The sequence below is a fragment of the Tympanuchus pallidicinctus genome, unplaced genomic scaffold (genome assembly GCF_026119805.1).
Source record: "Tympanuchus pallidicinctus isolate F22 unplaced genomic scaffold, pur_lepc_1.0 scaffold2, whole genome shotgun sequence".
NCBI lineage: Eukaryota > Metazoa > Chordata > Aves > Galliformes > Phasianidae > Tympanuchus > Tympanuchus pallidicinctus.
The window spans coordinates 35,425,831-35,451,220 of NW_026294721.1; the positions used below are offsets into that span (position 1 = coordinate 35,425,831).

General features: G+C 36.1%; 1 protein-coding gene and 1 long non-coding RNA gene across 5 annotated transcripts in view; one reads left to right on the forward strand and one right to left on the reverse strand.

Moving 5' to 3' along the window:
• Positions 1–1,630: 1,630 nt before the first annotated feature.
• LOC128079908 (uncharacterized) overlaps positions 1,631–25,390 on the reverse strand; it is a 36,273-nt gene continuing 12,513 nt past the window's right edge. The window contains exons 2-3 of the long non-coding RNA XR_008206362.1: positions 23,480–23,547; positions 1,631–1,798 (exon numbers count right to left, since the gene is read on the reverse strand). This is a non-coding gene — a long non-coding RNA (uncharacterized LOC128079908). The remainder of the gene's footprint in view (positions 1,799–23,479; positions 23,548–25,390) is intronic.
• MYOZ2 (myozenin 2) lies at positions 2,634–24,159 on the forward strand. 4 transcript variants are annotated; one of them, XM_052681602.1, is made up of 7 exons: positions 2,634–2,853; positions 6,274–6,506; positions 7,064–7,167; positions 12,747–12,916; positions 14,999–15,128; positions 16,726–16,909; positions 23,729–24,159. In XM_052681602.1, the coding sequence occupies exons 3-7, from the start codon at positions 7,092–7,094 to the stop codon at positions 23,958–23,960; spliced, it is 792 nt and encodes a 263-aa protein (XP_052537562.1). In that variant the 5' UTR covers positions 2,634–2,853; positions 6,274–6,506; positions 7,064–7,091; the 3' UTR covers positions 23,961–24,159. The 4 variants fall into 4 exon arrangements, with proteins under 4 accessions (XP_052537562.1, XP_052537565.1, XP_052537561.1 ...); XM_052681605.1 differs by lacking the exon at positions 2,634–2,853 and adding an exon at positions 5,212–5,226; XM_052681601.1 differs by lacking the exon at positions 2,634–2,853 and adding an exon at positions 5,335–5,366.

Here is a 25,390-nt window from a genome sequence, read left to right on the forward strand (position 1 = left end):
ACTTGGCATCTTAAATGGAAAGGCAATATTTTTTTTTAACCAATATTTTCAAAATTTTTTTCAAACGTATTCTACACAGTAACAATGCCTCAAAAGTATTTATCTCTTGGCAACTCATTCAGTGAGTCCATAGAACTACCAACCCAGCATAGTTGCAAACTACTTTATTATATACAAATTTAAGTTTACTGAAATTACATACCTAGTTTGTAATTATTACTCAATTTTCTCCTTTTGATAAATAGTAATTAAACATTAAAACAAAGACATAAAATTGACTGAAAATTCTTCACAGATTTTTTTCAATAGGAAAACATCTTTGGATGAGATAGAGGTTTTCACTAAGAAACAACAAATAATCCTTTAGAATTATAAATTTTTAAGAATAAATTACTTTCTTAAAAATAATTCTAAAAAAATTTTTATGAAGACATATGCATAAAAACAGCTAGGAAGGAAAAAGGAAAATTGAAGTATTTTCACTTCTATCTTCCAAAATTTATTGATTAAAAAATGCAAGTACTTCATTTTTTGAGTCATGAAAATGATTTTTTTTTTTCTTTCTTATGCAAATGTTCAGATACATTTAGGATTGTTTCCCCCCATAGTGAAGACAGGAGACCCTGTACCACCTCTGTCAATATACAAGATCCACTTCATAAAAGCTTTCAACAAAAATAAGATTTATCACATCGTGGGTGGGAGGTTTAGGTTACCTTAACTTCTCAATTTAAGTAAATACAGGATTATAGGTATATTGCTTTCAGTATTAGTTTCTCATAAAGATATAAGGAGCCTCCCCTATAGTTGTCATTTGTTTAGATCATACTGGCATTATGAGAAATAAGACCATGAGAAAAAAGTCTGAGGTTTCTGCTGAAGGTAAAATAAAGGCAAAAGATTATTCAATGCTAAAATGCTATAGCGTGATAGAAAGAATGTGACTGAAAGCACAACAGTAGTAGCATAGTTGCATAATCCTAGGCTGCAGCAAATAAGAACAAGCCCAATAACAGCAGTTGTGGACTCAGAACAAAGAGAAAAAAACTGCTTACCTTCAAAACACCTCAGTAAACAGGGACCCACTACCACTCCTTAAATGAAGTCTCTGGAAAGGGATGGATCCTGACTCCACCCTTTTTCATCACTCAGGTACATTGCATGTACCTGAGCTCCCTTGAGTTGGCCATACCTTCCTACCAGATGCTCAATCACTGTTCCAGGCTATAACTTAGTACTTTTACTAAAGGAAAAGCAGAAGAAAGGAAAATGCTTACTTGATCAAACTAAAATGATGTAATGGAAGAAGATATGGAAATGTTGACCTTGTTCATAGGCTAACTCAATCACTCCAGTTTGCCACAATGTAAATAATACTTCCCCTCACTGAAATGCATAGCTTGATTTTTTTTTGATGCTAGTATATTACCTACTTAACCTTTATTCATCATCATGAACGCTTAGTTAGCTACGTACATCTCTAAATAATACTTTAAAAATTTGGTAATGTGAACCTCTGCATAATCAACAAATATTAATAGATCATAGCTATGAACTAAACAAGAAAGTTAGACAAAACAGATTATAATAACAAAAAATCAGTAGATAGAAAGCTTACCCATATCCTAGGCTCACTTTCAAAACTCCAGCAGAGTTCCCTCTCCAGAAGAGATCCTTCCCTACTAGCAGCCAGCTCTTACATGGGTGTAGGAGAGGTGGAGCCAGGCTCCACCCTTTCTGGCAGCACAGGTGAATTGAATCAATCAGAGGTTCAGGCCGTGACTCAGCATATACCCTTCTGTAAGTAATAGGAAAGAAGTGGTATTTAGCATTATTTACCATTTAGCTCTTGATTCCTAGCTATAACAGTGTATGGGAACTGCTGAATCACGGCCTGAACCTCTGATTGATCACCTGAGGCGAGCCATGAGTCAGCCATGGAAGCACAGGTGAAGGCAATTCACCTGTGCTGCAGGAAGGGGTGGAGCCTGGCTCCACCTCTCCTAGACCTATTTAAGAGCTGACTGCCACCAGAGAAGGATCTTTTCCTGGAAGTCCCTTCTTTGGAGTTTCAGAGTAAGCTCAGGGTAAGGGTAAGTTCTCTATCTATTCTCTTTTTGGTATAGTAATCTGCTTAGCCAAATGCTCTTGTTTATTTTGTAATTACAGCATCTTAGTATTCATTGATCATACAAACTGTTAAATATTCTTTCTTCCAACTGCCATATGTTTGTTTTTCATTCCATTTATGATAAAATCTTCAGACAGTATCAGTAAGGTAAATTCTAGCTAAAAGCATCTATTAATAAGATTACTTATTCTGCTATCTGCAAGTTGCTGTTGCTTCTGTTTTTGGAACAAAACATACTGTTCAACAGCAGTAGAAGCAATGCTTCAAGTGATGACATATAAAATTAAAGAAAAAGAATAAAAATAAGCGTAGCTACTGAAAGCATCCTTATATCTCCAATCAGAAGTACTTCAGTAAAAAAAAAAAAACATTTGAACTAATAAGTAGGATTAATTCACAAACTAATAAGTAGAATGAGCTTACAAACATTCCAGTGTTTTTGTCCACATTTCTTCCCTGTAGCCATCAAATGTGCAATCTCTTGTTCTTGTGTTATTTCCAGTATCAGGTACTGAAATGCTCTGAACAGCATCAAAAGAGGTTCCTGGATACGTAAATGAAAGCTTGTGGAAGTCTTATACAAAACTAAAACGTACATTTGTAGATTTGTAGCTGTGATACGTGAGTACTGTGCTAACTACTGGAGATAAAGCTGCAAAAGTAGAAGATAGTTCTGGTACTGATTCCAACAGAAGTGGGGGGAAAAAAAGGAATCTAATAGGGTAAGTAGTGGTATTGGTAAATAACATTTATTTCTAGTGGATGTCTATATTCAAAGAGTGTTGTACAGACACAAAGGCTGAAAGAGAAATCTAAAGTTATAAAGTTAATATATGTATTCTGAGGCTGGGCCCAGTATGTCCAAACTACATTCTCTTAAAAATTGCTGAGAAACTTCTTTCCACCACACTGGTAAGCAACCAGGCCCAGTGTCAGCTGTCCCAGAAGGAAAGCTCTAATATTTCATCAATACTTCTGAAATAAAATCAGCTGATTATTTGTTGTTTTAAATTTCGTGAGCAAGATCAGAGTCCATATTATGGAATCACTTTACATGCAAAGAGACTGATATCATGATACAAGTACTTCTTTGCTAAGCCAAAAACACCTAAATCCTTTCATTCTTTCAGGTAATAATTCTTAGTATGTGTTGTCTGCATTTCATTCAGTTCTTGACATCTTTGTACTTATTTAAAGGCAGTGAAAATGCTCCAGCTCTTTGGTATCAGTAAAATGAGATTATCTTGCTTTTCATATACTGTTCATGGTATATGAACATATAGTTTGACCTATTTCATAGGTCAAAATATAACCATATTTTGTGATTCAATGTAATTCTTCTGCTATGTTGTTTTAGAAACTATTCCCTAATTTTTCCTTCTGATGTGAAACTAACTTGCATTTTATTTCTTAGTTTAACTTTGATTTTGAATAATTACTTTATTTTGAATTATAAATATTTAATTATTTTGAGTAATTTCTGTGTGATTTTGAACAGGCATCCTACATTTCTCAAGAGCTTGCAGCTCTCAAAAACTGACAGATAGCTAATTGCATATGCCAGCACAATATTGCAAAAGCACAAATTGTTCATGTAATTTTTATTCTGTCAAAGAATTAGTTACTGGAGATTGTAATAGATTGAACCCTGGACTATTCCATTGAAGATGGCTCTTGGTATGTCCTCCTAGATTAAAAAAATAAATAAATTCAAGCTTAAGGATAACTTCAATGTCAATCAGTTGAATGTCCACTCTAAGACATTGCATTATTTCCTAGTTCATCAGAATAACTAAACAGTTACATTATTTCATACAGATTGTGTAATATTCTTAGAGTGGCATTTAATTGAGACTCCCTAATCCACCATTCGTATTATTAATGAGAACACTAAGCAGCACGAACATTGACAGACTGCCTTTCAGTCCCGACTGATAGCTTGGTGATGAATCACTAATTACTAGAGTATGAGTTTCCAATCAGTTGCATAGGAGTTTCAAGAACACTTAAGTGTGGCATGCTATCAAAAACCTAATGAAATCAGAATGTATTATGCCTACTGCTTTCGCCTTTCATCATAGGCTGTCAACTATTGTCAAATAAAAAGAGTGAATTGGTTTCATAAACTTCTACTGGAAGTTTCCTAGTAGCTTATTATCTTGCTGATGCTTAAAGACTGATGTTTTAGTCATTTATTTTTGAGGGACGTGAGAGGATTAAATCAGTTTCTATTACAGTGCTATACACTTAAGTTAAAACAACACTGATATTTCTTGTGTGGAAAGTAAAAATTCTGTAAATATTCTGTGATTGCGTACATCCTTGTATCCCTTATCACCTCAGTCCAGTTCTTGATAGTCTTGGGAAAACATGTTATGTATTATAGAGTAACTAACTTGTGTTAGAAGAGATCTCTGGGGGTTCAATCCTCTGCTCAAAGCTAAGATTATGAGGTTGAGTTGCACATGGCTTTGGCCAGTCAGGTTTTCAGGAAACAAAAAAGCAGCATTCTGATTGAATTAAAACTGAATGTTGTATCATCTTCTATTCTCAAATATGTAACAGGAATGGAAATGTTCACTATATGCTTTTTAAATTCACTCATCCTATAAGAGAGAGGAGAAAGACCTATTTTCATTTTCATTTTAGAAGTATCTGCACTAGTCTTGCCTTCACTTCGCAAGAGAAATCATTGAAACATGGGTGCTTTAGTTAAATAGGTAAGACTCAACCTAAGACTTTGATCATGCTTGCTGGTACTATTGTAAGTGGCTGAATCAAGCACGAAAACCTTGAAAACAGTACACAGCATTTAATAATAGTGTTAGATTCTGATAGTGAGGAATAAAATGCAATTCTCTTTAGGGCAGTGTATGGGAACTGCTGAGTCATGGCCTGAACCTCTGATTGATCACCTGAGGCGAGCCATGAGTCAGCCAGAGGAGCACAGCTGAAGGCAATTCACCTGTGCTGCAGGAAGGGGTGGAGCCTGGCTTCACCTCTCCTAGACCTATTTAAGAGCTGGCTACCAGTGGGGAAGGATCTCGTCTGGAGATCCCTCCTTCTGGTGTTTTGTGGGTGAGCCCAGCATAAGGGTAAGCCTTCCATTTATTCTCTCTTTTTATCATAGTCCACTTTGCCTAACTCTCTTGTTTATTTTGTGATTGTAACATCTTGATATCCATTGATTATACAGGCAGAGATGTCTAGGATCTCAGAGGAATGATTTGAAAAGGTAAGCCTAGGAGGAGAAAGCTTAAGGAAAAAAGATTCAGTAATTTTTGGTTGAAAGCCTTCTAGGACGTTTTATCGGGTATATATATTGTATGTCTCAGCCTGCTTGCTTGAAAAGTTATAAACACTATACTGGTGTATTTTATTACTCTCTGGATTCAATTTACGTGCAGAATTCATTTCTCCTGTCGAAGCTTCCCAGAGCAAAACCAAATCTGAATCAGAAATACAATAACTATTTCACCTTCCTATTACTGCCCGTAATTCAGTTATCTGCATTGAGTGGGGAAAAAAAAGTTTGAGGAGGGAAACTTCCTTTCTGCCACAACTTCTCTCTGCTCAAAGTTTTTTGCTGTTATGTAACATCTGTGCTTCCCACATTTCTTTGACAGCGTTGCACAACACTATCCCAAAATGCTGAATTTGATTACCTCTCAGACTTCTGCAGGTTTCTCTTCCTAACACACAACAAAAATGTTAAGATTTTGAATAACAAGTTAAGGGTGTGTATGTTTTTTTGAGAAATTACTCCCAGCCATTTATAATACTGAAAATTACACTCTACCACTTATAAAACTGAAAAAAAATCTCATTTCTTTTCCAGAGCAGACTTTGTGTATCAACCATCTGCTACTGACTTTAGCCATCTATTGAAGTATGGTTTCATCTTTCACTAAGGATTAGCCCATGCCATTCTCATCTGATACAGACTTGATCATCCATATATTTAATACCATATTTTTAAATGTCTCCTTCCTGGTTATAAGACATAGATTATTAATCTCAGAGGTGATGAGGAGATGATCTGTATGAGGAATGCATTCCATTAAATTTTCCAATAAGCTCTTAAAGGGATATAAACTCTTTGTTGTGGGTGCAGCTGAATCTTTCCTGTTCTCTTTTGCCAGGAAGATATGAGTGGCTGGAGTGTTTGATTCTATATATAACTAGTTGATGTCAGCTGGATGCCAATCCCTTTGAAGAGGATCAGCCCCCAGTTTGTCTCAGTACTAGGTACCATGCAGATCCAAGCACAAGGGTAGAAACCATCCTGGACCAGGCAGGTCACCCCCATTCACAACTCCTGAAGTTTCAACTAAAGAGTTGAGATCACTTTTTTTCTGCACAACGAAACAGTACGGTAAGTGTATTGTTTCCTGAAATATTTTGTCATTGACTGTCATACAAAGTAGCAGATAAAAGACATTTATGTAACCTGTTGGCTCTTCAATTTCAAAGATGTTTATTTTTTAACATAGTCAGAAATGCACCTTCTTTAAAGATGCCAGAGCATCTTCTTCCTCAAATTCTTTATTAGATTAAGAATATCAGTATAACGTTTTGAAAACGTAATACAAGGTATAATAAAAATGTTAGTTATGAAGTTTTTTATTGTAATGTGTAGATATGCAAAGGCCTAAATCTCCAACACTGATTTTGCTGCAAAATGTATGTATCCAACTCAAAGCTCATTCTTTGGCAGTTTCTATCCATGTAAATACCTTCTAGTATCGAACTGCAAGCAGAAATTGCCAGTGCATCTTGCCTAGTTAAAAACACTGTATTTCTACAGGAGAAATAATAAAAAAAAAATTACTATTCAGCCATTCTAAACATGCTATCAGAAAATTAAAGTTGGCTTAATAGCATGAGCTGGCTCAACAATATAAAAATGTGTGGGTTTTCTTTTTTTTTCAGCAAGGAAAAATCACATCAGAAAATCACAATGTTATCACATTCTGCCATGGTCAAAGAGAGGAAACAACAAGCATCAGCCATTATGGATGAAATACAGAGAAATGGTATAGAGCTGAACACAACTTACTCTATATGCACTGTCCTCTAGCCCTCCCTAAAACATTTTTTAATCACAGAGTTTAACTCTCTTACAGCTTTGTCTCTGAGTGTTTTGCCATAAATAATCTTGGGGGAGTATCGTGCTGCCTATGGTAACTAATCCTTTTGTAGTTGCCTCTTTTCATTTGAAAGCTATTTTCAGATGAACAACTGCTGTGAAGGAATGAAGTAATCTAACAGCTGATGTGCATTCTGCTAGGATAGCCTTTCAGAACATTATTTGGGGTTAATAACGTGACTTCATTCCATTTTAAATGGCTATCAGCTGAGGAACATGTTGATCTGCCTGTATCCTTTTTTTTTTTTCTTTGGCACTCTTTCATGTTGCTTTTATTAATAGGAATGATAAAAATTTTTGAAATAATTTACAGCTCTGTTCCTAATAATTAATCTCTGTAACTAACAAAATTTGCTATCAATCTGGCTATTTTCTCCCAATTCATAGCCACCAGTTAATCTTATATGCAGAAATTTTACTTTTCTGTTGTTGCATTAATGGAAATGTAGACATGAGAAGGTAGCTCAATGTTCAAAAAGAGCTTATTAAAATTACACTTCTAGTGTGACACCTTTGGAAGCAATTAACTCACCTGGGAATGCTGGTTGTCTTAGTTTTCATTAGGTATGTGCTGGGTGCTTTTGGAGATCCTTCCAATCCTTCCCATGAATCTTTTAAAGATTAAAATACCATTATTTTTAAAGTGATAAGAACTCTACGAGTGGCACTGAAAAAAAGAGTTCTGCCAATATTAAGAATTTTTGAAAGTCATACTTCTTACATACGATAAAGCACTGGACATTAAATTTCAATACTGAAAAAAATTTCTTGTGGTCTTTTGATGCAGAGTTTTGGGAGGTTTTCTGTACGTGTTCACTGACCAATCTGAGTGCTGGAAAAGTAGGACCAGAAACACAAAGAATTGAGAAAAAAGTAATATTGCAGTGTTGGTCCTAATACTGATAATTACATTTTTCAGTAATTTCTGTTCTTCTTCCTTTTTTTTTTTTTTTCCCCAACTGAACATACACAAGTCTAAAACCCAGGCTACCTGTACAGATTTCATTACGACTCAGATTTTTATTTGTCATGAAAGTATCATATGTGCCTGAAAAAGCCACTAAGCTCTTCAGGGCAGAAAAACTGTTTAGAATAATGAATTTCAAATGGTAAATGTTGCTGTTCATTGCAATACTAATAATTATACCATGCAGTTCTGGTAGTCATTGGAGTAGTTGAATAACCTGGGTTGATGTTTACCTTACATAATCTGTCCTTTCATTACTCATACATGTAGATATAAACAGATCCTACAACTTGTTTTTTAAGACATGCTGCGATACAAGGCCACTGAAGACAATACAAACACCTTAACCCTTAACTTTGTATTCTACTTCTGCCTCTTCTTTGGATGTCTGGGATATATACTTTTTTTTAAAACAAAGGGAAATTTCATGAAATGTGCGTGGTAACTTGTATAAGTTAAAGTTTTAGACTCTTAAGTGAAACCAATTTGAAAATAGAAGGATAACCAAAGCCATAATTAGACAAAACATATGCTGGTTCTCTAGGACCAAATTTGAACCATCCTTCAAGAAATCAGGGATAAATCTGATCTTTGATAATTTATTTCCCCTCAATTGCTAATTAAACAAGTTTAGCCTGAGATTTGGAAGATAAAATGTTGTGCGTTGCTGTTTGTAATGAAGGTCCTGCACCTGAAAATTACCTAAAAACTAAACTTCATCCTGAAAGAAACTGCTGTTTCACAGACCTTAGAAATACTAAGCATTAACAGAGGTAAACATTAACAGGAGGTTCTGTAGTGCAAGTCCTTTTGGCTTGGGATGGCATTCAGAAGTATACCTACTGCATTTTTATTTTAGCTCCTTTTTATTACAATGCTTTCACATAAACACTGAACCTTAAAATCCTTATAGAAGATATTCACAGCAGAAATATCTTATGGAAAACCATACGAAGTTGTTCAAGTTTTTATGACTGTCTTAAAACTGGGCTGGGTTGGTAATGACTGGAAGTCCACATTTTCCTGTTGGCTATAGAAAATTACTTCATATTCTGCTTAAGTTCTGTGTGTCATAAAATGCTGCAGTAAAAGACACCCTCTTATGATCTCACAAGGGAGCCTGTAGGACTACAGCAGCATTGGGAACATTGTGACCTTTCAAACACTTATTCTTTCCTCTGGGAGAATTGGGCGTATCATAAAATTTCTAAACCTAGCTGGTAGAGGCATACAAATATGTATATATTATGTTCAGGGAAGTCTTTGGAGTTTCTCAGATTAGTATTCAATTAAACTCAAACCTCATGTCTAACTCTGCCCAGGTTCTTAAGTGCATTCTTCAGTAGCTAAACAACTATTATGATGGAGTTACAAATTCTTACTTCTGATACCATAACAAACATAATACTTATGATTAGAATTTATAATCCAAACAGAGGTCTTGAGAAGACTGTAAGCTAGAAGATCAAAAGGGATTGAGGGAAAAAACATATAAATCATACCTAAATGAAGTTAGTAAAGACTTTAAGGGCAGAATAGAGCTGAATTGGCAGGAACAAATAAAGAAATGAAACTGGACTAAGATTAAGGTTAAACCATGAAATAAACTTCCAGCGTTAATGTCCATTTATGAGGCTTTTTGTATTGGTGCACTTGGAGATGTTCTCTTTTTGTCATGCCCTACATGTTCTTCTTTCCTCATTTTTCATCACCTTTCTTGCACTGACACTGAAACAATCCCTAGACACGTCCTGAACTAGACAGCAGATTAGATTTTAGTTGGCAGGGGATTCAGCTGAACTTCACAGCTATGTTTCTGGGTTGCTGCCTAGATACACAATAGCACACAACTGTGAGCTACAAAGAGCTCCACACCTTGGAGCCTACAGCAAACATTTGCAAGAAGGACACATACATAAAGGAACAGCAAAGAGCAAAAAGTTAACATCCACCATGCTCCCAGACAAACACAAAGTAGTTTGGACAGAGATCTTGGCTCAGGATTTATATTACTACCAACTCTGTGGACAATGAAGATCAACATTTTCTATGTGAAAATGTTGCTGATATGAAGAGTAAACTTCTCATCTCTTATTACCATAAAACCATTCAACAGCCCATAGCCCTCTAGTAACCTTGAAAAGGAAGAAAATCAAAATATGACTTGTGGGTCAAAATTTTAGGCTACAGGCCAGTAACTAGTTCACTTAACCACTGAGCCAAATCCCCACCATTATCTGTCATGATATGTCTGGACAAGCCGAGTCACTTTCTTCCATGTTAAGAACTCTCTGTTTTGTAGCTAACAAATAGCAAGAGTGTGTTAGGATTCTTTCTGCATACTATTAATAAAGCAGAAGAGCATGCTTGATACAGCTAGCTTGCCCTAGCTCCAGTTAAATCTCCTACAAGCATTCAATTGAAATCAGTAAGAACAAAAGTGGATCAGCGGCGATACACTCCATGGCCTATAAACTTGTTTGATTTACTTCACGGAAAACTCATCTAATACAACTTAGGCTAAACTTTTAATGTATGTATCTCAGTTATATTTTCCTAAGTGTCAACACTACACATTGCTTTTCCATCATTATTACTAGGAGACATAAGCCATGTCACATATGCCATGTACTCAAAATGAAACACTGAAAAATAAAAATACCTCCCCCCCAGTATATGCAGTATTAACTTTGACATTAAGTACCTATGCAGATAATTATATTGTACTGCTAATTTTAGATTGGGCTTCCTGTTTGATTCACCTGGAAGCAAGATACAGTTCCTTACAACTAATTAGGTTTCATTTTAATGCATTAAAATACCTAATGAAATTCAGAATTTTATACCCTGTAGATTATAAGAGCATGTAAACAATAGGAGATCTTATTATTAAAGAAATAACTCTGTGACTTTGAGTAAGTGGATCGAAGAAATATAACACATCTCTTCAATGTAATCTTTGAAATACATTCCATCTTCATTTTTTTTCCTGAAGTTCATGAATAACTGAGAATAATTGTAATTAACAAAATTATAATTATTAATAAAAGTGGGAATAGGAAATTATTTTGTTAAAAATTTGTTCTACTATATGATCCAATTGTTGTTACATTTTTTCAATTCTTCTAAGTTCTAAGCTGAAATAAATTAATACAAAATAATAACATAGTCTTGAAGTTACTGTATTGTAAGTTTCAGCATTACCTAAAGATCGAGGACATCTCATAAGACAGTGACTACTCAGCATCAGCTTGCTCACTGACACAAACATCCCTCTTTCCAGAACATCACCACAGAGATGATCAGTAAAGTTTCAGATATTCCATGTTCTCCATTTATAGTCTAAATTGATCTTCCTCATCTTCATTTTCAAATCCCCTAGGAGCCCAGTAAACAAAAGACAATAATTTTTTTTTCCTGAACAGTGAATAAATTAACGCTGCATTTACTAGTTCAGTCTCTGCTAGTGTCATGTTTTGAGACTTGCTTGTAACTTGTCTCTTAAAGAGAATCAAAAATAAATATTCTAATGTATGGGAACAGCTGAGTCACGGCCTGAACCTCTGATTGATCACCTGAGGCGAGCCATGAGCCAGCCAGAGGAGCACAGCTGAAGGCAATTCACCTGTGCTGCAGGAAGGGTGGAGCCTAGCATCCCCCCCCCCCCCCCCCCAGACCTATTTAAGAGCTGGCGACCAGTGGGGAAGGATCTTGTCTGGAGATCTTCTCTTCTGGTGTTTTTTGTGGGTGAGCCTAGTGTATGGGTAAGCCTTCCATTTATTTCTTCTTGTTATCTTAGTCTACTTTGCCTAACTCTCTTGTTCTTTCTTTTTTTGTGATTATAACATCTTAATATCCATTAATTATATACTAAACATATAGTTTTTATAAGCATGTTGTAGATCTTTGTTCTCTCATTTTTAACATCATGAGCTTTATTTTGAAGGTTTCTCTGAATAAAAAATGTTACTTAATGCAGACTTTCTAATACAAACTTCTCTTATAGTACAAAATAGACCAGATTTAAAAATAAATAAATAAATAAAAGCAGAATATTAAAGAAAGATTAAAAATAAAACTTATATAAGCTATAAGAAACTGGTAGGTGTGTTTAAAAGGAGATACCTCCTCATCTATCCAGTGCAGAACACAAAGTTAACTAAAGGTTTGATTTGGGAATGCTGAGGTCAGCTGGAATTTTGTTACTAGTTTCAGCAGAAGCCATTTTTTCCTAGTCTCTGTGCGGGACAACATAGATCCAATTTTCAAAACAGCTAAATGTCATTCAGCTGAATTAAATGTGGAGCTTGGGGTCTTTGTAGTGTTCTACACTCTACTCCAAAATGTTGGAAGAATGATTAATTTCACTAACACCATACGAAGCTCCCTCCATGTATTAGATAATTATGCACTGATGTGTTATTGGGTTTCAGGTGTAGGGTGTGCGACATCAGGCATTTAAGAAAAACACAGGTATGTATTTATTCATTGTATTGCAGTCTCACCCAGCTTAAACCTTGGAAAAAAGGTCAGTACCCCAAGAGACATCATGGTGGAGGAACTATCAACACTCAGCAATAGAGGCGCGAGGCTCTTCAAGAGACGTCAGCGGAGATCTGACAAATACACATATGAAAATTATCATTATGTTGCAAACAAGCCAAGAAATGTGAGTATTTTGTAATAACTTGCTTACAAAACACAGTGAAACTAGCCTGAGGTTCCTTTTGTGCTCGAGATAAACGTTATGCATGATTTATTTGTAGCTTTAGGAAGAACAAGGAGACAAAGGATAAAGCTTGTGGCTGAAATACAATTATTTTCCTGAACTGGTCCCACAGGAAATGGGATAAAGCATTAGCAATACCCTGGGTATTCTTATGGCAGTGATCAAATGTACTTGATGTTTGTCTCATCTGTGGCCTTGGCAAAATACTTAAACCACTTGTTTATTGTCTGAAAGTAAGGAGAAAAACATTCATACATTTTATTTAGGTCTTAATTATTTGAGTGTGAGCACTTTACATCCAATCTAACATAGCATGCGAGCAGCCCCTCTAATTCCATCACAACTCTGAATCTTTAAATCCTGCACAGGTGATGCTATGATTGTATTAGTACCAAACCCTACAGAATCCATAGAAAGACTTGTACTGAAATCTTCTTTTGTCAAGAACTCCACGTAGGGAAATAAAAATTAGTATATGTCATGTACTGATATGATAAAGCCTGAAGTTTGAATTGGTACAAACAGGAGATGAGTAATTTATGAACCAAACAGCAAAGCACTAATGGTTACTCAAACTATGTTCAATTGTATTAACAAAAACACACGTAAATTAATCAGAAACAATAAAACAAGTGCAGGTTTTTGACTCTAAGGAAACTTTCTTGTATAACTGCTTCTCACAAGGAGGCTTTTGGAGCAGAAAGTTTGTAATAAACCATCCTAATGGAAATTTTGCAGATCTCTCTACATCTTCTGTAGTATTTCTCGCAAAAACACACAAACCATGCATGATGTACAGTCAATTCTGACAATGGAGGAAATTGTTCCTCTTTGGCTTCTGTTCCTCTCCCTTAAATACCTATTTAGACATTGTTTTCTGCATCAGCTGATTCTGGCTGCCAAAATTAATCTTTCTAACATACCTTAGGATAGCTCCAAAACAGACTGCCTTAATCTTTTTTTTGTTTGTTTCAAGTTAAAACAAGTATTGAATATTTGCTTTCCTACTTTAAGAAACTCTTACTCTAAAACTGTCTATATTTAAATTACTTTTAGCTTATGCGTCATAGCTAAAATAAGATACTGACTTCTTATGAGACTCCAATTCTATATTTATGCAACAATGATTAAGCTTTTAGATGTTTCCTTAGAACTGGTGGCCCAACAGCCGAGTGGAAAATAACACCGTATCATTAATCTTCAGAAAGTGACCCACATTGAAGTTGCTATTTCTATTATAAATACAGGGAAAATCCCAAATGAAATCAATTCAACAAATGCAGTGGATTTTCAACGAAGATAGGAAAAGAAGCTTTGAAGAATCAGTGCTTTGAAACTCAAATGGCTCAAACCTAACAGAATATTTAAACAGTGAGAGGGCCTTATCTTGCATATCACAACTCCTGGCATTTAGTGATTCCTCAGCCCCCAGTCAAAGTAACAGGATTTACTATCTGCTGTGAATCATGTGGCCCACAGGCACAGGCAGGTACTGTAGTGACCAGTATGAGCAACAGAAGGATGAACTCTCTTCTTAGACTGCATAATTAATTAGATAATAGATAAGTAATTAAATAGAGCTTAACTTCAGAAAAGGACAACTCAGTTAGATGGTAATTAGGCCTCTTATTGATCTAGCTCTTCAAACCCTCAATTCTTTGTATAAAGCTTTAACACACTTGAAATATATACATTTAAAACTGTGCTGTAATACCATTCTTGAAACTGATAGACTATTCACTTTTGCTTACCTAGCCATTGCAAGAGAGTTGTGAAACTGTTTAATCTTCTGGATAACAATTGGAAAGCTCAGAGGAATGCTGTCTAGCAAAAATGGTACCTAAAAGCAGGAAAGTATGCCTTTGGATAATATGTCCTGGGTCTCAGACGTGGGCTGTAAATACAGTAATACTCCGTCCCTCAAAAGAGAATCATGAATGAACTCTTTTTTTTCCTTTTTTTTTTTTCTTTTTTACTTTTTGGCCTTTGCTATCAATGATGTTTGTTTATACTCGAATGCAGCGTGGAGAGCCCATACACAGTGTTAAAATGGATGGCCTCAGTGTTGAAGGAATTCCCCAGCACGCTCCAATGACGCCCCCTAATACACCTGATCCCCGGAGCCCACCACATCCTGACAACATTGCCCCAGGTAATACAGTAACTTGTAGATGTGAATGGTACTTAGTGTTCCTTACACAACAAGTGGCAGAGCTCTTTATAAAACAACATCATTAACCATTATTTAGGAATGGAATTGCTGTTAGAAATTCATAAATTTAGTTAAGATAACTAATCAATTTCCCATGGAAATTTAAAGCAGTACAGTTTACTTGCTTCATTTTTAATGATTTTACCTGCCTTTTGTACAACTTTTCCTTCAACTAAAATGTGCATTATGATCCGGTGAAACTGCCCATATATTTATTGATCCCATAAATATTGAGAAAGCTCCTCAGTTGTTAAATCAGACTAATACACTGCATTTACACTGCCCTAGTTTCTAAACTGCAATACAACGCTCAACAGTCTGAAAATTATCTATTGTAGTTTAATTAGCCAGAAACGTAAATATGAAGTTATCGCAAGTTTTGCTGGACTCTTCAATAGAGAAGTAAAGAGGAATTTGCCCCAGCTATGAACAGTTCTGCTTTATTTAAGTCTTTAACTGTGAGGGTACTGTTTTTTTTTTTTTTTTTTTTTAATTAAAAGCAGTGAGCTGACTTAAGGCCTTATTTTGTATTCTCTAAGACTAGAGAAGGCTAATTTGTTGTGATTAATTTAACCAGTGATATATTCTTTCTTCCTGTTTATGAATTATCCATGAACACACTGTTTTTTTTGGTGTTTTTTTTGTTTGGTTTTTTACAAATTCATTCTTTGTTTGGAATTATTCAATGCACGTTTTGTGCAGACCTTTTCCAGTCTATGTAAACTAGGTCAATGCTACTCTGTTGGAGAATGCTAAGACTGTGCATACATGGGACAAATACAGTTCAGATGGAGGCATTTTCCATTGCTAAGAGATGATAGAAATCTTCACATTTGAAAATGATGAAAATTATTTTAGTTCTGGTGAAATAAGTAGTTATTGAACCACAGAGTAGGGTTTTGTTGGTTTTTTTTAATGTTTGTAAGAGAAAATAGCATTACTTTGTAGAGCTAGATGCTGAATAAGGACAAAAGGGAAAATAGATTTCCTTTGTTTTTTCAAATGAATATTATAGGTCATATATTAGGATAATGCCTTGCTGATTTTAATTCTTCAAACTGTACTTTCAGGCCTGTTTTTCCTCTCTCTCTATTTGCTCTTGCCATAATGCACTTGCTTATAGAAGAAATCACACTGAATATGGAATTGCTTGCTTATTAAAACTCTGATCGGAGCCAGACCCTCAGATGTTTATGCAGAGAAAAATCTGTTTGTTAATTCAGGCCAAGGATGGTATTGATACACTCTCATTTTCAAACAGATACTTATGATTATATGAATAAAGTTATAAATTTATATGAATTAAATGTAGCCTCAAAAGGAGAGTAGAATACCTCAGAGCAGTTATCTAAAAATCTCCAAATGCATTCTGTGACCTATCTGCTGTTGCATGGCTTTGGTCAACCCATTTGTTTCAGTAGTTCATTTTATCTATTGGTGAACTGATAGAATATCACTTCCTATTTTCATAGGACAATTATAAGGAATCAAAAAGGCAGTATATTGTTATACTGGTTTTCCTGTGATCTCCTTGCAGGATATTCTGGACCACTAAAAGAAATTCCTCCTGAAAAGTTTAACACTACTTCTGTGCCAAAGTATTATCAGTCTCCTTGGATAGAAGCCATTAGGGATGATCCTGAGCTGCTGGAGGCCTTATATCCTAAACTTTTCAAACCTGAAGCAAAGCCGGAACTGCCGGACTACAGGAGCTTCAACAGGTAATTCTGAGAGGGCTCTGAATTTTACAGTGAAGAATTACTGTGAAACAAAATGTTTCCAGCAGCTGTAAAAATACACACCATCTGTACTTGCAAGTATATACATCCAAATTTACACAGATCACAAGCAGCAAGCAAGAGCTCTTTCTGCAGTGTGGGCCCAACACCAACATTAATTATAGAACAAATAATGGGAGGTTAATTGTTGAAAATATTCAATAAGAGAAAGAGAGAAATAAAGAGTGGCATAAAAAATAGTATAGGATATAGTAACTCTTCAAACTTATTCCAGCATTTCTGTTGACTTTGGCAGGTACAGTATAATGACCTCGTAAGACCCATCAGGGAAACTGAGTAACACTTGGCTTGCAAACTAATACATTAGAAATAGAAAGAGGTCTGAGAATAAAGTTTCTTATACAGTAGCTTCTACACTGGGGCTTTTTGGTAGAGCTTCTCGACAAACTGAGGATAATAGTTTGGAAATATTTTGAAATTTTAAGACTCCTGATTCGTTGCTATCATTCATTCCATTTGCATTATCGTTATTCATCAGTCATGGACAGTTTTTTACTACAGCTTAGCTAAGCTTAAACTCCTTCCTCAAAACAACAGACGGATGGCAATGTAATTAAAAAGTTCACACCTATTTATTTAGTGAAAAACACCACTTGGATTCCTACCATAGATGGGCCTCAACAATGAGTGCATGGAGCAAAACTCTGCAGTACATCAAAATTGGCACTGTGGACACCACACTAATTTTTATATCCTAATACAATATAACACACATCACAAGTGTGTAGCACGCTCTTGTCAGTAAACAAAATAACAAATACAAATCAGAGATATGCTACAGCTGCCAATATTGGAACAGTAGCAGCACAGTTTATGTACTATGGTCATTGCAACAGACAGGGAGAAAAAAATAGCCAAAGGTACATATAGACAGAAATAGGGAAAGAATCAGTGTTTCCTCACACAAGAGAGATTTGAAGTCCAGCACACAAGTCATCACTGTTGAAAGATAGGATCAGTCAAGGCACAGAGTGCATCAGTGAGTTGAGACAGTATCTGATGGTTTATTTGTGAATTTCTAGCTGCTTTGTGGTCCTATAATCTTTTAGTTGTCCTCTATATAACACTAACTGCTCAGATAACACTAACTGCTCAGATTTCTTCTTCGTTCACTCTTGAAACTGCCATAAGAAAACCTAAAACTTGCCACATACAAACAAATCCAGATTGTGAAACTGATAGATTCTTGCTCAAAATGCAAGACACAGATATAATCTATGATACTTAAACAAAAACACCACTTTCCACAGTAAAAATAACAACAATCTAGTGAATCCAGAAAAACTGATACATACAGTACACTCTGATATATGTTTTTGAGCAAGAAGGACAAGCTCCAAAAGAAAGAATTTGGAAAATTGAAATTCAAGATACTAGCCTATTGGAGAGGATCTCAGGGCCATGAGTTACATGTCTGCATGTCTCAAAATGGATAGGAGAGTGGAGTGCCTGATAATGGGATTGAAAGCATGCATCCAACCTGCAACTGTCAACCTAGTTAACTACAAATATTAGAGAGAAGGCTAAGTGTGACCTCTGCCAGAATACTGAAAATAAATCAGAGTTGGGCCAGAGGGAATAAACACTCCTTTTTTTTCTAGCTGAACAATAAAGGAGCTCACGTGGAAGATGAGAAACTATGGTCCGAACCTGAATGCCCAGATCTGTTAAAGTACTCTCTGTAGTTATTGCTTTTAGTAAGGGGAAGAAACAGATTTGGGAGCAGCAAAAAGATTCTAAATTGGAGCACCTCCCCTACGATGACAGGCTGAGGGAGCTGGGCTTGTTCAGCCTGGAGAAGAAAAGGCTGCGAGGTGACCTCATTGCAGCCTTTCAGTACCTAAAGGGAGCCTACAAACAGGAGGGGAATCAACTCTTTGAAAAGGTGGATAACTGCAGGACAAGGGGAAATGGTTTTAAGTTGAGGGAGGGAAGATTTAGGTTGGATGTCAGGAGGAAGTTTTTTACTATGAGAGTGGTGAGGTGCTGGAACAGGCTGCCCAGAGAGGCTGTGGATGCCCCGTCCCTGCAGGTGTTCAAGGCCAGGTTGGATGGGGCCCTGGGCAGCCTGGTCTGGTATTAAATGGGGAGGTTGGTGGCCCTGCATGTGGCAGGGGGTTGAAGATTCATGGTCCTTGAGGTCCCTTCCAACCCAGGCCATTCTGTGATTTAAACCTCTTTACTATTAACTGTGTGGCCTGACATCTAGACAAAGAACCACAGTCTTTCTAACCCAGTTAATTTTATATTTCTGGACAGCATTTGTGATTCCGTATAGAGGACTTCATCACCTCTGGAACACTATATATGAGCTGTTAGTTTCATTCTTAAAGAGATGTATTGCAAAAAAACCTTTGTTCACACATATACTGCCATTTGACACAGCAATTCAACAGTACTAGCAATTGGTTTTGAGTGAAAGTGCTGTAATGTACTCTAACCTTGCTGCGGTAATAGTACGTCACGTTTGTTCTCAGATATGAAAGTTTGGGCAAAATTGTATTAATTAAGGAATCACAGATGAGCTTGAATTAAGACAGATGCAGCTGCCAGTGTAGTTAAAAGATCGGAACATTTGCAGAAGGAAAACTTCATCAGTCTTTTGTTTCTAGATACTTTTATGTTATCTAATGTAGGTCACAGAATCCTTGATGTCTTTAATTGCAGTCTAGGAGAGAAAGCAAATGACAGTGTTTTAAACATTCAAAGTGTGGTATAATGACACCCTTTTATTATCAGTGGGGGCATCAATGAAAGCTTTCTATCATGATTCATCATTCAACAAAGTACCATTATGTCTGTTCTCCAGCAAAACACTAGTACAGTCATCATTAGTCAGAACAGGGTGTGGTTAACATAATATGTGATGCATAGAATTCCCAAAGAAACAGGCCTGAGATTCTATCCAAGTTTGCTCAGTGGTATCTGTCAACATGGCTCTTGGATTTCACTGGCCATATTCAGGTTCCTTTCAGCTTTGCACATTCCAGAACAAACCAGCAACATGACTTTAGCAGTGAGGGACATCTGATGAGATGGAACAGCCCCACACAGACACAGCTTTGAAGTACACTCAGTGTTCATCAGCATTCAGGCTTTTTGGTTTGTTTGTTTTTCACTGCCAGCAATGAAATGGCAGCTCTGGACCATACAGCAATGTAATTTTTTATCACTGACTTTAACCATAGCAGAATCTGAACTAAGGAATTCACAGTAATATTGGAATCTAGAAGGCATATTACACTGCAGGCATCTTGAAAAGCTGGCAGGTCAATGAAGGGAGAGGCAGTGACAACAAACAAGAGGCACATCTGCTTTCTGATGCAGGGCTTTCTGTGAGGCAGCCAATAATGGCTGAACTGCAGCTAGCACCAGACAGAGCGTATAATCAGAGAAATTGGGTTCGTAGAATACTGGAAGAAGACTCTTCAGACAAGGCTACCCTTTCTCCCCTGGATGAAAAGGAATCTGTGCTCACAGAGAAATGCTTCAGAACAGAGCCATGCCACGTGACTTCTCTTGGAGGTTCCTTCAGGCAAATTAACATATGTTGATGAGTTTGTAATATCAGTTAATTTAGTACCTTTATTGCATATGCCTTCCTGAAACTGAGTAAAATATCAAAGTTTAGCTTACATGTGACACACAAAGCACTACATCTCGCTCACATAAGACAAGCAAGTCAGACTGGTTCTGTCTGTCCTACCAGACAAATTATTGCTCAGCCTTCTTAATTCCCAGAGTGTTCCAAAAACACTAAAGGAATCCAGTCCATCTGGACTGGGCTCCACTTTTATTGATTAATGGATTCTGAACTATATTGTAAAAATGCCAAGAACCAGATCCTCAAAGGAATTTTGGCTGCCTAACTTCAACTAATGTAAGAGATTAGTGAAGACTAAATGTTTAGCCAGTACCTTAGCACCTAAATACCTTTGCCAAACTGGTATTAGCTCTTGCAGTAAATTAGCCATGAAGGTCTGAGCATTTTGTAGGATCAAGATGTCTGCTCTTACATCTCCTTTTCAGATAGAACTAACAGAATAAGCAAAATATTCTGTAAATAATAGTCCCATTTTTATTTGCGGAACTCACATTTTTCAAAATGATGTAACTGAATCTGCTAATACAGTTACCTCAAACTTTCCCAAATCATCAACTACAAGTAATCTTCTATTTTGAGACAATAAAATATACAGTAAGACTGAGACCAAAACAAGAACCCATGGCAAAACAGCTGAAAACCTGTTTGTGTCTGATGACATTAAATCACGCATCAACTTTTCAGGAATACGTAAAGTGGTCATTAAACAGTCTCTTAGGCTTCCTGGTTCTACTTCCTATGGCTTTGAACCAGGATTTCTGCCCCTGCTATGAGCAATGACTCCTGGAATTTTTACATATGAGTTCTAGGTTTCTATACAATGAATCAGAGCTTACAACACAGCTCATTATAACATCACGTAGTCAGACAAGTTGTGGCTCATAACAAATATACCACTGCTGTAAAGGAAAATTTACATCTATTAGCCAATTACTGTACTACCCTTTATGCTGATTGTGCTTCATGTGCTTCTGCCAAACACACAAGAATGCATAATCCTCTGTGGCCAGACTTCACATAGTAAATAATATTTTTTTCCCCAGAAAAGCCACTTGAATTACTATAGAACACTCTCCTGTTTCTGTTGCCTATAGAAATATGTTGTACTTAAAAGAATAAAATACTAAAAATACGAAGTATTACACTATAGATTAGTTTTGGATTTTATACAGCTACTACTGTTCTACCCATCTTGACTGTTCCTTTTATTTATATATTGATGAGGATTAAATATTACAACAATGTGAGAATGGGTATCTTAATTAGAGCAGCAATTAAAACAATCTTTATTATCCTGTAAGATGTAGATCACCACATTCACTCTGGGCCAATTATCAAGCAATTATTTTTAATCAGTATCATGCAGTATCCAATTTGGCACTGTAACCTGGAAGACAGGAAAAGATTGATACCACAGGCATTCTGTGAAAAGAATTCCCTTTGACCTCAAGAGAGTTTAATGCCTGGAGTGGTTGCTGCTGCAAAATCTTATCTTCATTTGGGAATGAGTTTTAGAGTTTAATCCAAAGCAGCCTTCTTCCCTTCCTAAGAATGTGTGCCCAGAACTTTCATGACATTTTTATATCTTTCCCGACTGACTTCAGGATTTAACACTATCCCTTTTGCCAAAGCCTGCTTGTATCGTAATTTAGTGAATCATCTGTGCAGTGCCTGGGAGTAATATTTCTTTCAGGTCACGGATTTACTCATTTTTTTTTTAATGTATCAATCTCTTTATTTTTGTGCACTTAATTGCCCCCCTTTTTTTTTTTGTTTTGTTTTATCCACTGCAAAACCATAGTCAGATCTTCAATTTATCTTTTTTAGTTTCTGTTGCTCTTGGCTTATGCTATCACCTGGAGCCACTGGAAACATATGCCAGCAGATCTGCTTGTTACCAAATACACAAAACTTACCAGGGCTAGAGAAATTCCACTACACAAAAAAAAAAAGTAAGAAGTGTCACATACTAACATATGTATTTTTACAGAAATCGAGTGTTAATATGCAACTTAAAAATCATTGGCCAGACTATATCGTGGCAAAGTTATGTGGCTGATAAAAACAGGCATGTCTGTTTGGTCATGTTTGCTTACACAAAGGATTCTGGATGCAGAGAAACACCTCTCCCTCTCCACCCCTTCTCCTCACTCTCCTATGTTTTTTTCATCCTAGAAACTGGCAAATATAAAAGAATCATGGGAAGTATTTGAAAATACTTCCATTTTAAAATATTTTTAAATGCACGTAACAATCAGTTCCTGCTTAGAATTTCTTATCTTTTAGTTTCTCAGGCTTATCATCTGAGGGAACATTTACATTCAAATAACATGAAAAAATACTGGCTGCAGATTAGGGGCCAATTTCAGCCACTGTTTCAAGGCTTAGTTACATAAACATTTTCTTCAGCAACAAAGCTGAGATAAGAAGCCCTCACCCACTCTTCTCCTTTCTAAAGGCTGTTGTCTTTGGCTGCTCCTTTCTGCTTGATGTTACACTTCACTGCCTCCTCACTTGTATTGTTACAATCGTTGCACCACAATGATTAAAAAGCAGATTGCAAAAATAATTTGGATTTTAAAATCCTCCTTTTGAAGCATTGGTTTTGGTTTGTTTCTTTGTTCGTTTGTTTTGCAGTATTTTTTGTTATTGTTATTTTTGAAATGCAGATCACATAGGTGACCCACATTCATAGCATACCCCACACATACACTGGTACAACATGGTGCCAAAATACAGTGTAGTGAGAAGAACAAGCAGCTGGGAATATGAGTAAATGGGGTGAGAACTTCCTAAACTAGTTACTCACTAGTGAGAATATGCTGAACTATGTTTATCAGACAGATTGATTTGTCACCAATGAAGTAAGTTTAGTAACTCTGACTCACCAGAGAAGAAGTTTTCTTGCAACATTTTTTCTGTCCACTTTTGTACTGATGACTGAAAAAGGCTTTACCTATGGAAAAGTACATCAGGTTAGAGATAACTTGCCAGAAAAGAAATAGCATTCTTTTTCCAAAGTCTTTAGAAAGTAATTTTGGTCATTAAAATAACTTCTACCCTTTTCAATCTCTGGGAGGCAAATAAAACAGGCAATTTTTAAATAAACTTTAATTTTATTTCTCTAAAATCTACAGAGTTGCCACTCCCTTTGGTGGTTTTGAGAGAGCATCAAAGCTGGTTAAATTCAAGGTGCCAGATTATAATCTACTGATGTTAAATGATCCAAGATTCATGATTCTTGCAAATCCTCTTGCTACCAGAAGATCCTTCAATAGGACTCCTAAAGGATGGACATCTGAGAATATTCCAGTAGTGTTCATTCAACCTTCAGATTCCAACGATGTTCCAGAAACAGAGGACCTGTGAGAGAAGCTGCACTCTATATTGTACAAAGTTTGGAAAGCTGCACATTCATGAATTATTGGTCCAAATGTTACTAAAGGCTACTGAGAAAACCTTTCCTTGGCAGCTGGCACATAATGTCTGATGTGTCATCTCTTTTCTGGAATCTATTTTTCATCTGTTGACACAACATAAATAAAGCAATTTGGCAAGTATTGGCTGAGATATTTTGTGTTTGTATTTATTTATTCTTTTACTTCAGTGAAAACTAAAATTGTTCTAAAATCTTTGCTTGTCATCTCAGAATAGGTGCATTAAGAAAAGTTGCTAACAAGGAATTTGATTTGATTATGGTAGAACTGAGTAATACTGTGACACTGCACTCCATGAACTCCTAGTATCACCTGCTCAAGATGAGCACGGAGAAACCAACCACTTTTCTCAAACCTGCTTGATCCAAAGTTAAGAGTTTCATCATTACTTTGGTGACAGCAAGTTAAGCCATTTTCTTCTTTCCTTCTCTAATTCAACTTTAATTAAGGACATCAATGTCTTTGTCATATGGATTTGTTTACGGAAAATGCAGTGTATTTGTCTATGACAAAAGTAAGTACTGGTATGAAAAAGTACAAAGGCATTTCCTGGATGAGTTTAGAATGTTAGTGCTGATTGCAACTAAAAAACAGGTTGTGTCAAACATACCAGAACAGTATCGTGTGAGCTATGTTTCCATAAGAGCTTTTGTTAATATAAAGAAAATTCATATATCATTCTCCCCACAGTCACAATATATTTGGGGACTTAAAAGCACATGAGTTTTCTTGTTCTTGATATGCTGACAAGTTCTGACATTTTGGAAACACAATTATTAGACTTCTATTACATCCATAACTTCATAGGAGGCAAGCAAAATCAACTTCATTGGCTGACAACAGCTTCCTAGCATAGATTAGTTTGGGGATCTTAGCTGCATACAACGTACAACAATATATGGACAATGATAAAAAAATGTATATATGAATTCTTCAAGCCTAAAAATGCAAAAGCTAAAGAAAGAAAACTATGGCAAGGACTAATGCAAACATGTAGAGGAAGTTGTTTTTTGTAAGCTATAGTAAGCTTTCATAAAATGCTATAGAAATACAACATACACACGTGAACAACATACGCACTGTGAATAAGGAACACAACGTATTTATTGCATACTCTGTAAAGACAACTTACACATGCAGATGGAAACATAGAATTGCTCAGGTTGGAAAAGACCCTCAAAATCATCAAGTCCAACCATGACCTTACCATCCTACCCTAACTCTAACACCCCTCTGCTAAATCATGTCCCTGAGCACCACATCCAAACACTTTTTAAACACATCCAGGGATGGTGACTCAGCCTCCTCCCTGAGGAGCCTATTCCAGTGCTTAACAACCCTTTCTGCAAAGTAGTTTTTCCT